Source organism: Capricornis sumatraensis, chromosome 10 (genome assembly GCF_032405125.1).
Source record: "Capricornis sumatraensis isolate serow.1 chromosome 10, serow.2, whole genome shotgun sequence".
Lineage (NCBI taxonomy): Eukaryota > Metazoa > Chordata > Mammalia > Artiodactyla > Bovidae > Capricornis > Capricornis sumatraensis.
Genome location: NC_091078.1, coordinates 102,168,768 through 102,183,328, shown reverse-complemented (window position 1 = coordinate 102,183,328; position 14,561 = coordinate 102,168,768). Strand labels below are relative to the sequence as shown.

Sequence of the window (14,561 nt, the reverse complement as noted above, 5' to 3'; positions counted from 1 at the left end):
TACTCACACCTTCAAGGGGTTCATTACGGCCCACAGCCCAGCCTCCACCGCCCTCTCCCACTGCCGCTTTTTCCGCTTACATTTCAGACAAGCTGTATTCTTGGCTGTTGCTGCAAATTACCTGGTGGTAGAACACCGCTGGGGCTCTGCTTCCTGTGCCCTCCTTCCCTGTCAAAATCCTACCTGGTGTTGAAGCCCCAACTCAAACACCATCTCTTCCATCCAGTTTCTAATTCCCCATTCTTTCTCTTCTGTGAGCTTCTTAACCTCTCCTGTAAGCACCACGTTCTCAGAAAGCAAGGGAGCAAACAGACCTGTATCGCCAAAAACCAAACTATTGAAAACAGTTAAAAAAAAAAAAAAAAAAAAAAAGGAGAAGTTAGAGAGGGAAAAGTCAGGGAAATCCATCAGGAGACCAGTGCAATCCTGTGAACTCAGACAGTGGGCATGGCGCGAGGTGGCAGCATCGAGAGAAACATCACAGCCGTGACCAATGACTGCACGTGTCCGAGGGGAGAGAGGTTGTCAGAGATTATTCGAGGTGCTTAGTTTGGGTGACAGAGTGAGTTAATCAAGAAAGGAAAACTGGAGGAGGAGACAATTTGAAGGGGAAATGAAAAGTTTGATTTTCTGTTCCGTTAAATCATGGGCTCAGATGGTTAAGAATCTGCCTGCAGGAGACCCAGATTTGATCCTTGTGTTGGGAAGATCCCCTGGAGAAGGGAACGGCACCCCACTCCAGTATTCTTGCCTGGGAAACCCTGTGGACAGAGGAGCCTGGTGAGTTACAGTCCATGGGGTCGCAAAGAAACACGACTGAGCCACTCACTTGAGGTGCCTACAGAATATCCAGCGTCCACGGGCAAAGGGACACAGGAAGAAGTGAAAAGTAAGGGGACAAATCTCAGGGAAGAGAGGGCAGGAGTCTTTAGCACATTTTATGCGTCAGAGAGAAAACTTGAGCTAGGAATAACAGGATGTAAATGAAGGAAGAGGGGCTGTCGGAGGTCTGGAAACTAGCAGACAGCAAGATATGGGGAGCCAGAAAGGCAGAGACCAGGGTGAGAAACTTTTAAAACTAGAGGGTGCAGAAGGTCAGCAGTGTGAGGGGCTGGGAGGAAGCCAGGGAGCGCAAGCAGAACGAGCACTTAGAACAGGCCCCTAGATGCGACCGTTAGAGGGACTGTAGGGGCCTTTGTAAGAGCAAAGCTTTGGCGAACTTAAATGAGGAAAAGCTAGATTGCAATGGTGCTGTGCGCTCAGTCGCTCAGTCGTGTCCGACTCTTTGCGACTCAGTGAACTGTAGCCTGCCAGACTCCTCCGTCCATGGGAGTCTCCAGGCAAGAATACTGGAGTGGGTCGCCATTTCCTCCTCCAGGGGATCTTCCCGACCCAGGGATCGAACCTGCATCTCTTGCTTCTCCTCCATTGGCAGGCGGATTGTTCGCCACTGAGACACCAGGGAAGCCCCCTTACTACGCTTGATCCTAGCCGAAAGGCCAAGAAGCGATTGCAGTGGGTTGGGAGGTAATGAGTAAGACCGTGAGGGAGGACGACAGCTCTCTCAGTAAGTCCAGTGGTGGAGGAAAGAGCATGAGGCGGATGGTTCTGGGGTCAGAACCTTAGACCCTGCTTAGATGGAACGGAAGGAGCTGGTAGAAAGCAGTGCAGGAGAGGGAGAGAATGATCCCTGCATGTGTAGGCCCTCTTTTATATTTTGGATCTACCATACCCATCCTTTTCGTCCTTGTGTCCCCTAGTCCAGTTTTTCGAGCCGGTATCTTCCATCAAACAGGTGTTCAGTGAATGAATTAAAACGATGTCACATAAGACTTCAGAGTCAGAAGATGAGGCCATAGTATCTTGCTCATCTTGACTTTGGAGAGAAACCTGGACAAATGTTTAAATGTCCTCTCCAAAAAGTTTGAAAAAAGTTACCCGCAACTTAAAAATTACTTAATCGTGGTGATAAGACTGGCCCTTGTTTTACTGTAGAGGAGCTACAAAATAAAATGATTGCCAAGTCCTGCAAAACCTCCAAATGCGCATATTTTTTCCCTCAAGAAAGAGAGGTGGAAAAAACATAACTTATTGGCAACAGTCATATGAAAAGCAATAGTGTTATTTTTCATACAAGTCTTGTTTACAGGCTACAGCTGTTGCAAAAGAAACGTGTTAAAAGTGGAAAAACTGACCTTGAGACAAAGCCTTACTCATTGTCAAAAGCCTGATATGACTGCGAATTCACCCCTTAGATGTTAAAGGACAAAAATATTTTTAATAAGACTCAACCTAATTCACTTGCCACCCCTCCCATGTTCATTGCAGCATGATTTATAATAGCTAAGCCATGGGAACTGCCTAAGTATCCACTGATGGATGAAAGGATAAGGAAGTTGTGATATGTGTGTGTATATATATATATATATATATATATACGCAGGAATATATATGTATATACAGGAATGCACTAATTCATCCCACCCTTTCTCTTCTTCTGTAGCCATCAGGTTCGGGCGCATGCCACAGGCCGAGAAGGAAAAGCTGTTAGCGGAGATCTCCAGCGACATCGACCAACTGAACCCAGAGTCTGCCGACCTCCGGGCCCTGGCAAAGCATTTGTATGACTCGTACATAAAGTCCTTCCCGCTGACCAAAGCAAAGGCGAGGGCGATCTTGACGGGAAAGACGACAGACAAATCAGTTAGTTCTCTTCTACTGTCTTCATTTGGGGTGGCTGGGTTTTGTTGTTGTTTTCCCTTTGAGTAATGACTTACCATGTTATGCACAGACGTGGTAAAGAATCCGCCTGCCATGCAGGAGAACCCAGTTCAATCCCTGGGTTGGGAAGATCCCCTGGAGAAGGGGATGGCAACCCACTCCAGTATTCTTGCCTGGGAAATCCCATGAACAGAGTAGCCTGGCAGGCTACAATCTATAGGATTGCCAAGAGTCGGACACGACTGAGCAACTAAGCACCCATGCATATGTGTTGCGTGCACGCACACACACACAAACACACACACACAGAGTACCATTCTGTGGTTGGCTGGTACCTACCTCAGGCTGAGTCTAAAATAGAGGAGAGAGAGTGTTTTCAGATACGGTAAATAAACATTATTTTAAATAGGGAAAAACTCCTTCAAGCTCTCCTAATAAAAATTTTGAGACTAGTATAGAAAGGTACAGGTCATCTTGGTGGTGGTTTAGTTGCTAAGCCGTGTCCGACTCTGCAACAGGTCATCTTAACTTGAACAAATGAACTGAGGCTTCCCTCATGCCACCACGCTCTTTCAGGATCCATATCTTCTTTTCTTGGCATCAAAATCCCTGTCCACATTTGTAGGCCTTCAAGCAGCCCTGTTTTTCTCTGGAAAGGGCCTGACCTAGGTTTGGAAAAGGTGGTCGATCTCACGATTGTGTCATGCAGAACTACTCAAGTACCTCTCAGAAGTTCTCTGTGGGGCATAAAAATATATTTCGGATATCACACCACCTTTCTTTCCTTGTAGCACTGTCTTGATTATTATTCCCAGGGAGCTGGGAGCCCCGTCCTCATGTTGTGTATATGAGTTTTATCTTCTCAGAGGCTCTGAGCAGCCTGGGCTACTACAGGGGAGTCTCAAACATCAGCAGGCACATTGATGACCTGTTCAGAAAACCCAGACTGGGTGATAATGGTGGTTGAGTCCGTTTTCCAAGAAGTAGAATTCTTCCCTGGTAACAAGCTGAGAAAGCACATGGGAATTCTGTTGAAACAAATTATAACTGTGCCTGAACTCTGTCCCCAGCCCTGCCATCACCTTCAACTGTGACCTGGATCCCATCTCTGGACCACAGTTTTCACAGGCAGAGTCTGGTTTTGAGTACAATGTAGTAGGTTCCTAGGGTAGTAAGAACCACAGGACATTCTGAAGACACTGTCCCAACCCTTGAAAGCCTTTTCATGTCATTTATTTTCAGATGAACACCAGCAGGAGAGGTGTGCAATTACTGAACAGATGAACAGAAATATGTAACTCTTTCCCCACTTAATTTTATTTGGGGAAAAGTTTTATCACCCGTTACTGTATTTTGATGACTATCTCAAGACTTTTTTTTTTCTTTTAGCTATACCATAAGAGTAGAATCAGCTAATAGAAAAGGAAAACTTTTTATGCAGTTGGCTGTGTAAAAAGCCAACTAACTGGTACGCTGACAGTATTAGACCTCTATCCAGCTGTTCACAGGTTTTTAAAAGTCTTGCACATTCATTATGTTCAAGACCCACACTACCTTGCAGCTGCTATTATCCTCTTTTGTTCTCCTCCCAGAAGCCAGTCCTGCCCATTGGCCAGCAATGGCCCGGTTGACAGAAGCACTGTGTGGTGAAATTCCCAAGAATTTTCACCTTGGGAAAACATTCTAAGTGATGGTTGATTTTTATGAATGTTTAGAACAGCAGGAATTTCCCACCTTGTTCTGCTGCCCCAGTACCTTCACAGTCAGGAAATTTTCCTTGCATTGTTTTGTTCTTCTCGAATTCTAGCGAGGAGCTACTGTCTTCCATAGGGCAGGCAACAGGTTGTATGTCACGATAAAGCTGAGCCTCGGGCTTCCCTGGTGGCTCAGTGATTAAGAATCCACCTGCCAGTGCAGGAGACCTGGATTCAATCCATGGGTCGGGAAAATCCCCTGGAGGAGGAAACAGCAGAGACCACTTTAGTATTCTTGCCCGGAGAATCCCATGGACAGAGGAGCCTGGCGGGCTACAGTCCATGGGGGTCTCAAAAGTGTCAGACACGACTTAGCGAGGAAACAACAAAAAGCAGAGTCGATGTATTCTTTAAATGAAAAAATGAGGGCACAGCTAAACAGAAACAAATGGCCCCAGCCTAGCTGATTTTACTATGGAAGGTAAACTGTGTTCATTTAAAGGTTAGAGAAACAAGAAAATCAGAGCAGCCTGGCTGAATAGTTAACAGTGGAAGGCAGCTTGCGCCAGTTCTCTGAGAGCCCCATGTGTGACAAGGAGCCAAACAGGAGACCCTGAGCTGGGAGAGAAGGAGAGCCCAGAGCACACTGTTTACTCCACAGTTTGCCTCGGGCCGTTCAGTTTCCAGAAACTCCTTTCTCACCTTCTCTTTATCTCCCCATCCAGACCTGCAATCCACCCTGGAAGTCCTATTAATTTAATAGTACCTGAAAGATAAGAGGAAAGCATTAAAAAAAAAAATTTTCTCCAGTAGTCCAGATTTTAAATGTACACTTCCAGTGACCAGCATACTGTGAGAGGCCCAGAGCCCGATTCACCATAAATCACTTTAAAAGCTCACGACAGTTGCCTCTTTGGCTCTAAATCTTTGAGTTAAAATGAAGGGAATCGTAGGCTCTTTGTGTGTTAGTTGCTCAGTCGTGTCTGACTCTTTATGACCCCGTGGACTGTAGCCCGCCAGGCTCCTCTGTCCATGGGATTCTCCAGGCAAGAATACTGGAGTGGGTTGCCATTTCCTTCTCCAGGGGATCTTCCCAACCCGGGGATTGAACTGGGTCTCCTGCATTGCAGGCAGATTCTTTACCTTCTGAGCCACCAGGGAACCAAGGCTCCTTATGGGATACTAATGTTAGTATCTCAGTTGTGTCTGACTCTTTGTGACCCCGTGGACCGTAGCCTGCCAGGCTCCTCTGTCCATACAAGTCTCCAGGGAAGAATCCTGGAGTGGGTTTCCATTCCCTTCTGCGGGGGATTTTATGGGGAGAGGGTTGTGAAGCCCCAAACTTTTATGCGGTAAATAGGTATTAAGCTGTTTTAAGGAAAAGTGCCATAAAATGCTTAATCATCGGCTTCCCCCTGTAGTAACTAAGACCGTGCTTTGCCTATAATGGTCACTCAAAATGTGTTTGCTTAATTGAATTAAAAGCTGCTGCCTGTGCCCTTTGAAATTCTGGACTTTCATCAGAAAGCCTTTAGCCCAAGATTTGCTCACCAACCTGGACATCATTAAAAATCTGGATGGAGGCAGAGTTGCCTCTTGTTAAGGTCTGGGAAGGAAAGAGAGACTGGGCCAAATTAGAATAATCCACCCTCTGATTACACAAAGCTGAAATTGAATTGTTTGGCTCTCTCTTTTCTCCTTATCTTGCAAAATCAAATTAAGCACCAGCGGAAAGAAATAGTGCAGAGAGGAATATGGGAAAGGGAAAAAAATAAAATCAGAATGTGATTTCCAATGAGACTAGAGATTTGTTCTTTATCTTACATGGTCATGTTATTCATTTGATAGCATCTATCTCAGGGCTGTTCTGTTATCTCTTCTTGGCCAGGACTTTTGAAAGTGAAGACTTGCATTGATAGGAAAAGTTTTGCAGAAGTGCGGACTCTGAGAGGATGGGGGGATCTGGAAAAGGGGCTGCGGCTGGTGCAGGAGAGGGATTGGGGCCCCACTGCACACCCCGCTGGAGCTGCTGTCATTAGGATGGGTTCCGCCAAGCCGGGGGAAGGCTGCTCAGCGTAGTGGATAACCAGTTACCCAGAACCTTTGGGAAAGGAAATGGCTTTATTGAAGAGGCCTTTCTTTAAATTTATCTTCCTGCTCCGTTTAACCATTGCCTGTTCTGTCTCATTGGTGAAGTGCCTGCTAGCCTTTCAGGCCCAGCTCCAGCATTTGCCTCCAGGCAAACCAGGGCTTCTTCCTTCCCCACTCAGCTCTCTCCTCTGTCTCTTATTTCCTGGTGCCATTGGCACCGTGCAGAACAGGTAAATGAGCAGATCAATTAAATGCTCCTTTTTTTGACAAACATTTATTTATTTGGCTGCATCGGGTCTTCGTTGATGAGAGCTCCTTCCTTGCAGCGCACACTCTGTGGCGTGTGGGCTTAGTTACCCCGCGGCATGTGGGACCTTAGTCCCTTGACCAGGGCTCGAACCCGTGTCGCCAGCTTTGCAAGATGGATTCTTAACCAGTGGGCCACCAGGGGCTCCCCTCCTATCTTTTAAACTTCGACGTCATACCTCTAGAATATGATGGTCCCACTTTCATTGTCCTTGCTCAAAGAATAATATTTGGAAACTTTAGCTCTGGATTTAGGGGAAGATGGGGAATTGGAATCGCAGGATGTGGGACGTCAGAGAAGAAACATTAGGAGCACTGGACCTTTGAGCCACCCTCAAATAGAAATGGAACTGACTCTCCCCATGGTCTGTTTCCCTGTCAATGGCTTGTTCCTGCCCAGACCCCTCCTTTGAGAGAATCTACAGAACTCTTAAAACCTCGCATATGCTAGAACCAGGGTGCTGTATCTCCTGAAGGCAATCTGAGAACTGAATGGACTTTGGAAGTTCCCAGTGTTTGACTGTTACTCTGCTGTGATGATCACACTGGGTGTATGGTCTCACATGATCCCATGTTTGTTGATGAAAATAGAGAGTGGTTTTCAAAAAACCATTTTCAGTGCCATGGTTTGTCATAAAACAATAAATAGAAAAACCCTTGGTGTGTCTGCCAGCTTTTCACTCCATATCTGAGGGATGGTGAGGCCCTCCTGGCTGCACTCTGTCTGCAAATAAGGAATAAAGCCTGTTATTTATACTGTACTGGACTTTGGGTCCTGAAGCATCGCACTGCTTGTAATGCATACATGTGGAGTCACTGTTTTTATAATTGCAGGAGCAAACTGGTGCCATCATAAAAATGGTTCTAAACAGTGTGAAACAGGAGACCAAGGAATAGTAAAACCAGCATGGAAAAATATAAACTTTCGTGAGAACAGTTCTGTACCCATTTAAATGCTTGCGTCCTAAAATTTACAAGGGCCGTCAAATATAGTAACTCAAACTATTGGAAAGATATCTGTCCTTTTAAATCCTACGCTTACCAGCTAAACAAAGTGTGGTCTCTCTCCCCGTTTCCCTGAGTGAGCTGGAATTTGCTCCCCTGAGAAGGAAGACACCAGACAGACAGACCCTCAGAGAAAAGGAGGCTTGGGAACAGTGGTACCAATAAGGAGCAGAATGATCGTGCTGCTTTGTTTCGATCACTGTTGAAGAAATTTGGCTTCTGGAATCATTAATCTATAGAGTCACATTTAACAAATAAATTGCTCTATTTCCAGTACTGTCAGGAATCACTGAAGATATAACAGATGGCCTTCTTTTAGACAATAAATTTAGAAGATAATATTCTATATAGTCAAGAAGAAAAGCATTTTTAGTATTTTTTTTCATCTTTAATAATTAGACCTAGTTGGTCAGTATGCTTGTTTGCCAGCTGAGTAACATTTTGGTCAGCCATAGATGTTTCTTTAAGAGATGAGGGTATGTGCTGGGTCATTAAAGTGTGAACAGTTGCTCCTATTAAGTTTTTGTGTTAAATCTTTAAATGATGGCAGGAAAACGAGATACACTAGCAAGACTTTCAAACTTAACTTCGATCCCACGTTGTTGTTCAGTTGCTAAGTCGTGTCCGGCTCTCTGTGACCCCATGGACTGAAGCCCACCAGGCTTCCCTGTCCTTCACCATCTCCCAGAGTTTGCTTAGACTCACGTCCATTGAGTCAGTGATGTCATCCAATCATCTCAGCCTCTGTTGCCCCCTCCTCTTGCCCTCAGTCTTTAGCACTTAAATGGCATTTCTAGGAAGTAAGAGTTCAAAGACCCTGCCCCAAGACCCCAGCATAGATGAGTTTAGAGCGCCAGTTCCTCCCAAAATTGTCATTTTATGTAAAAAAAAGCAAAAGTGGGGAAGTCATGTAGAAAGTAGCAGAAAGAGAAAAGGATTAGTCATGAGTGAGGGGATCTGGTTTAGGGTTTGCTATAAACAGCTGTTTGACTTTAGAAAGTCTCTTAGCTTCAGTTTATTCATACCTGGTCAGAGAATGACGCTGCAGATTATTCCTGAAGGCCTATCTGTTAGTTCTCTACAGCCAGTGGTTCTCCGCAAGAGGGAAATAGGAATGACAGAGGAGAAACCAGAAAGAAATTGAGGAAACCCAACCAAGGCAATCTGGATTAACAGTCACCCACTGGAGCTAATAATTGAGGAGAAGCGTGTGTGCCTCAGAGGATGCAGGTCAAAAGGATAAAAAGGAAGGAGAAGATGAAGAAGACAAGGCCCTAAGGATTCACTCTTCTTCCTTGAGGCTTTGCTCTAATCTGTCAAGAAACCTAAGACCCCCAGGATCTAAACTAAGATCACCATTTTTCCAGGCCAGTTTTAACTTTGATGTAGTTACCAAGTGATTGTGAGAGTGTAGAGTTGTCTACTTCACTAATTTCAGTTTCCCAACTTGGAGATATCATCAGAATTGTTGCTGTTGTTGTTTAGCCGCCAAGTCGTGTCCAGCTCTTTGCCACCGCATAGACTGTAGCCCGCCAGGCTCCTCTGTCCTTGGCATTTCCCGGGCAAGGATACTGAAGTGGGTTGCCATTTCCTTCTCCAGGGGATCTTCCCGACCCCGGGATCGAACCTGCAGCTTCTGCATTGGCAGGCGGGTTCTTTACCACTGAGCCACCTGGGAAACCCATCACCAGAATGATCCCTGCTTTCTCAGTTGATTTTTTCATTTGTCTTTCCTAGGTTGCCATTTTATTATTCAAAAGGAGCTGTAAATTTAAAGCATTCATCTATAGTCACTGAAACAATTCATACATTAAAATGCTGATGTTGGACTGCTAAGAAACAGTATTATTCTATCTGTCCATTCAAAAAAGTAAACTTTTATTACTCTATTTTGTCTTCATTAATAAGCCAGCTTTTCCTGTGATCTTTGTGTTATACATAGGAGGTATGCAATAGTTCTAGAACTAATTTTAATTATCTGTAAAAACAGTGCCCTTAACCCCATCCCAGTTTTGATATGTGGAGCCATTTTTGGAAATCAAAATATATCAACATAGATTACATTTGCTGTATCTCTCCCAAGAAAACTAGCTTCCTCTTACTGAAATCATGTTGTTCCCCTGGAGAAACATTGTGTTCAAGTGCAATTTTCCTCATTCCATCCTGACCTTTTTGTGGTCTGTAGAAGTGCAAGCATTTATAACAGCCAGAGGCTGATTCACCACGAAGCTAATGAAGCCTCAGGGCCTCTTCCCTTGCATAGAGCCCCTTCCAGTGCTCAGGGAAGGGCCTGAGCTATTTGTTCTTATAATCTGTATTACTGAACCCAACAGTTGTTGTAAATGTACTCAACAGTCATGTACATTTCAGGCCCCACAAAGCCTGGATCTCACCCTGATAACGTCCTAGATGTAGTTAAGCATTCTTTCCTGTTAAGGAGAGATGCTTATCTAGCCATTTGATACAGTGTCTGAAGATAAAAACATTGTTAGCCCCAAATTAGAAGTGTAAAACCATTAAAACCAAATCTAAAGAGGATATGGTTCCTCTGACAATGGCAGATCATGCAATGATACCGTGCAGGCTAGTAGAAAAGAGAGGAACGCGCAAGTGAAGGACATTTTGTGTGGAACGTTTTACCAGAAAGATAATGTTAAGTCACTGATTCAAGATAAACTCCACAGGCCGAATTCCCCTCGTGGTTTTCAGAGTTCAGCCATCTGTAAACCTGGCGGGCCACTCTCTTCTGCTGTTTCTGTATGAGGAATCCCAATGTAAAGTGTGTGGGTTGGGACTTCCCTGCTGGTCCAGTGGCTAAGACTGTGCACTCCCCACGCAGGGGGCCTGGGTTCAATCCCTGGTCAGGGAACGACATCCTGCATGCCACAGCTAAGACCCAGTGCAGCCAAATCAATTAATTCATTAATTTTTTTTAAATGTGCGTGTTAACTGTTTGCAGTCTAATAATTGGTGAGTGGGTGGCAAAGAAAGGCAGATCTCTGGGCAGATCACATCTGGATCACTCCTGCAGCTTGATAGATCCACACGGGAGCTGAAAGGATCTTATGCAGACTTCAAAAGTGCAAAAAAAAAAAAAAAAAACCAGCAACATCAGCTATGACGAGGAAAAACAAAGAAACCCACCTGGGATTCATTTGCATGTCCATACCCAGAATCCTCTGCCAACTCAACATTTTGAAAATGCTGAAGGGATCTTTTTTTAAAAAAAGAAAAAAACTGGAATGGTTTGGCATGATGGTGGGGGCTGCTGATTCCTTTCTCTGTCCTTGAGTGTTTACTGCCAGGAAATCCTGACCAACGTCGATTGCCAAGGGGTTACCAAGTCACATTGTTGTTAAATTGGGAGAGAAAATTAGCAGGATTTTGTGCCTTCTGTGCAACTATCACAGAGTTTCAAAAACAGGAACCTGGGGCTTTATATGAGGGGACAGGGGAAGTCGAGGGGGAAGAGTCACAGGATGATTTATCAGGGCATAGTTCCAGAGAAATTGCTTACATGGAGGTGGGAGAATGTTATGCATCCATTCTGTGCCAAGAAGCTGAGGGACTGAGTCATCCAGAAGCTGGGCAGATGAGGTACTGTCCTTCCACACGTGAAGAGGGGATGACTTTATATCCTTGTTATTTGTGTTTGTTCAGGTGCAGGTGGACTCTTCAGGTGCCCTCAGATTTCTCATAGCGGTAAAGAAAGCCAGCCTCTTGGTAGCATAAATTAAAATGGGCCGCAAAACTCTTTGAGATCAGAAACCACCTTCTCCTCGGTTCTGTAAAAGCTAGTGTTTGTCAGCATCAGAATCTGGCATTCTGGAAAAACTCAACACATGTTAACTGAAGAGACTGTCCATCTACTCTGTCCTTTTTTTTTTTTTTTCCCTCCCATTAATAATATAGGTCTGAAGTAGAGAAAAAAGCAAAATGCCTCAAAGCTGTATGAACTATTTGTTCTTGGCTTGCTTGAAGACTTAAGAGTCACCAGGCGAGCTTACTCTTGGGTTCCTCTCATCTGTCCTACTTTGTGGTTTTGTATTTGCTAAACAATACAATTGGAGTGATTTTTTTTTTGGTTTAAAAAAAGTAACAATTTCTGGAATAACTCCAGTGAATGTTGTTGAAATAAGAGGCAAGTTTGGGAATCTATTCAGCATCTAAAACCCCTTAGAATTCGTGTTATTTCCTTCAGTGCAGAACAGACTTAATAGTTTGCTGAAGGGAATTCCCTGGTGGGCCAATGGTTAGTACTTTCATTGCTTGGGCCCAGGTTCAGTCCCTGGTCGGGGAACTAAAATCCTGCAAGACATGTGGCATGCCCCTCCCCCAGAAAGTTTGATAACAATCTTAGACTACTGTAGAGATTAATGGTTTAGACTGTCTGAACCAGTGGGTCTTGGAGCTGGCTACTGCTGGCTCTCATTGTGTCTGCTTCCTCTTGCCGAGGAGGAGAGAATTCTCAATATCTCTCAATAAAGGTTTTCAAAAGAAGCTTTATTTTTAGTACATCAGAGACTTCATATTCAGTGGACATGTGTGTGTATGTGCACACTCACACAGATACACACACACACACACACACACATATCACAGACACTATTTCCAAGAAATGCAACTAGCGTATCCTTAAGAGAAGAGTTGGAAATCTTTGCAATCCACTTCAAATGAGAAATTCGAGGGCTAGGAAAGATAAATGACTTTTCTAAAGTCACAGAGTTAACCACAGAACCAAAGTTGGAAGCCAGATACCCTCAACTCTTATTCCTTGCTTCTGAGTAAAACACATGACTAGCATTGAGGGGTAGCTCCTTACAGAGTTCAGTAGGTATATACGTGTGTGTGTGTGTATATAATTGTGGACACTTATTCAGAGTAGCCTTGAGAATTTCACAAGGACCACAAACCTCTGGTTAAATCTATACAAGGAAATGAAAGAGAAAGATTATTTCGTGGACAAACCCAGCAGGCTTTTGCTAGTAGCCTATTGCAAACCTGAATAACTGATAAACGAGTTTTATTGATTCTTGACCCTTAAGGACATATACTTTGAAAAATAAGTTCCAACCTTTTTTTAATTTGCCACTTTTGTAGTGTTTGCCCATAGGCCTTATGCAGCTGCTCTTTCTGAAACAGATTGCTTCCAGAGCATTTAAAAAAAAAAAAAGAGGAAAGAGAGAAACAGACATTTTCTTGACTCAGTGTTTTTAGTCTGCTTTCAGACTGATTTTTCTATAGTTAAGTATAGTTTACATATGCATTATGTTTCATTTAAGCTCTGAGAGGATTTAATCTAAAACTGCAAGATTACTTTATGTCCAAGTGGGTCTATTCAACCCTAAGTTGCTAAAATAATTGTTTTTATTGAAAGAAGGTTAAAAATGTATCCCATTGAAAGCTAGAATGAAACAGTAGATTTTTGCATCATTTTTTAAATCAACAACAAAGACCTTCCAAACAACAGGAATTGGAGCTACTAGCAAGTCACCGGTTGTGGTATCATATCACCAGTGTTGGTGAAATATGTTTGGTTCCAGAAGACAGCTTGGAGGATTAATCAAGACATGAGTATTTTCTCATTGTTCAGTGTTTTCAACTTGAAAGATTTTCGTTAGCAAAGCAAGTGTCTGTGAAGAAGCTGGGATGGTATTGACCGTGAATGAGAAATTTCCAACTCAGCCACTTTCTCCCATTTTTCTTTGCAGCCATTTGTTATCTATGACATGAACTCCTTAATGATGGGAGAAGATAAAATCAAGTTCAAGCACATCAGTCCCCTGCAGGAGCCCAGCAAAGAGGTGGCCATCCGCATCTTCCAGGGGTGTCAGTTTCGCTCCGTGGAAGCCGTGCAGGAGATCACAGAGTACGCCAAGAATATCCCCGGCTTTGTGAACCTTGACTTGAACGACCAAGTAACTCTCCTAAAATACGGCGTGCACGAGATCATTTACACGATGCTGGCCTCCTTGATGAATAAGGATGGGGTCCTCATATCCGAGGGCCAAGGATTCATGACAAGGGAGTTTCTAAAGAGCCTGCGAAAGCCCTTTGGTGACTTTATGGAGCCCAAGTTCGAGTTTGCTGTGAAGTTCAACGCACTGGAATTAGATGACAGCGACTTAGCAATATTTATAGCTGTCATTATTCTCAGTGGAGGTAAGCTGCTGCTTGTGGTTTTCCGTGAAGGAGCGTGGGGTGGGGGTGGGATGGCTGAATGAATGTCAACTTGCCTTCGCGTGAGGCTTTGCGCCTTTTCCCTCTGCACTTACCGCACTTTCCACATGGAGAGTGCCAGTGGCATAATGCCCTGGGAGTGTCGCTACCCATGAGACATACCGAGAAAGAATAGCAACTGATTTCCTCTCTGACAGCTGTGGGTAACTCAGGTGCTTTTCCTTTATTCTGAAAAAATATTTCTTTCTGGTCAAATCCAAACATGGAAGACAAATGCCCTCTTCTCCTTCCCCCCCCCCCCCCTTTATTTCCTTGTCTTTTTCTGTTCCTTTCCAGAAGGCCAATCTATTTTTCATTTAAGTAATGCCATGTATAACTTTGTGAGTCGATGCTCACGTGCATAGAGAAAGTACCACTGTGTGTGTGTGGTCAGATTATGCTCCGGCCCCACCATCAGCGAGGTGTTACTTTGAATCGCTTTTGCACGTTCAGGGATCAAAGAGCACACATCTGCTGACCTCTGCCTCCTCTCCCGTGTGGAGTCCTCTGACAACTCCTCTGACC

General features: G+C 44.2%; 1 protein-coding gene across 2 annotated transcripts in view; it reads left to right on the top strand.

The window, feature by feature from the left end:
* Positions 1 to 14,561, top strand: part of PPARG (peroxisome proliferator activated receptor gamma) — a 100,490-nt gene that overhangs the window by 68,823 nt on the left and 17,106 nt on the right. The window contains exons 5-6 of one of the 2 annotated variants that reach the window (XM_068981633.1): positions 2,504 to 2,703; positions 13,529 to 13,979. In XM_068981633.1, the coding sequence (XP_068837734.1) occupies positions 2,504 to 2,703; positions 13,529 to 13,979 (651 nt within the window). The remainder of the gene's footprint in view (positions 1 to 2,503; positions 2,704 to 13,528; positions 13,980 to 14,561) is intronic. The other variant, XM_068981634.1, reaches the window with a different exon arrangement.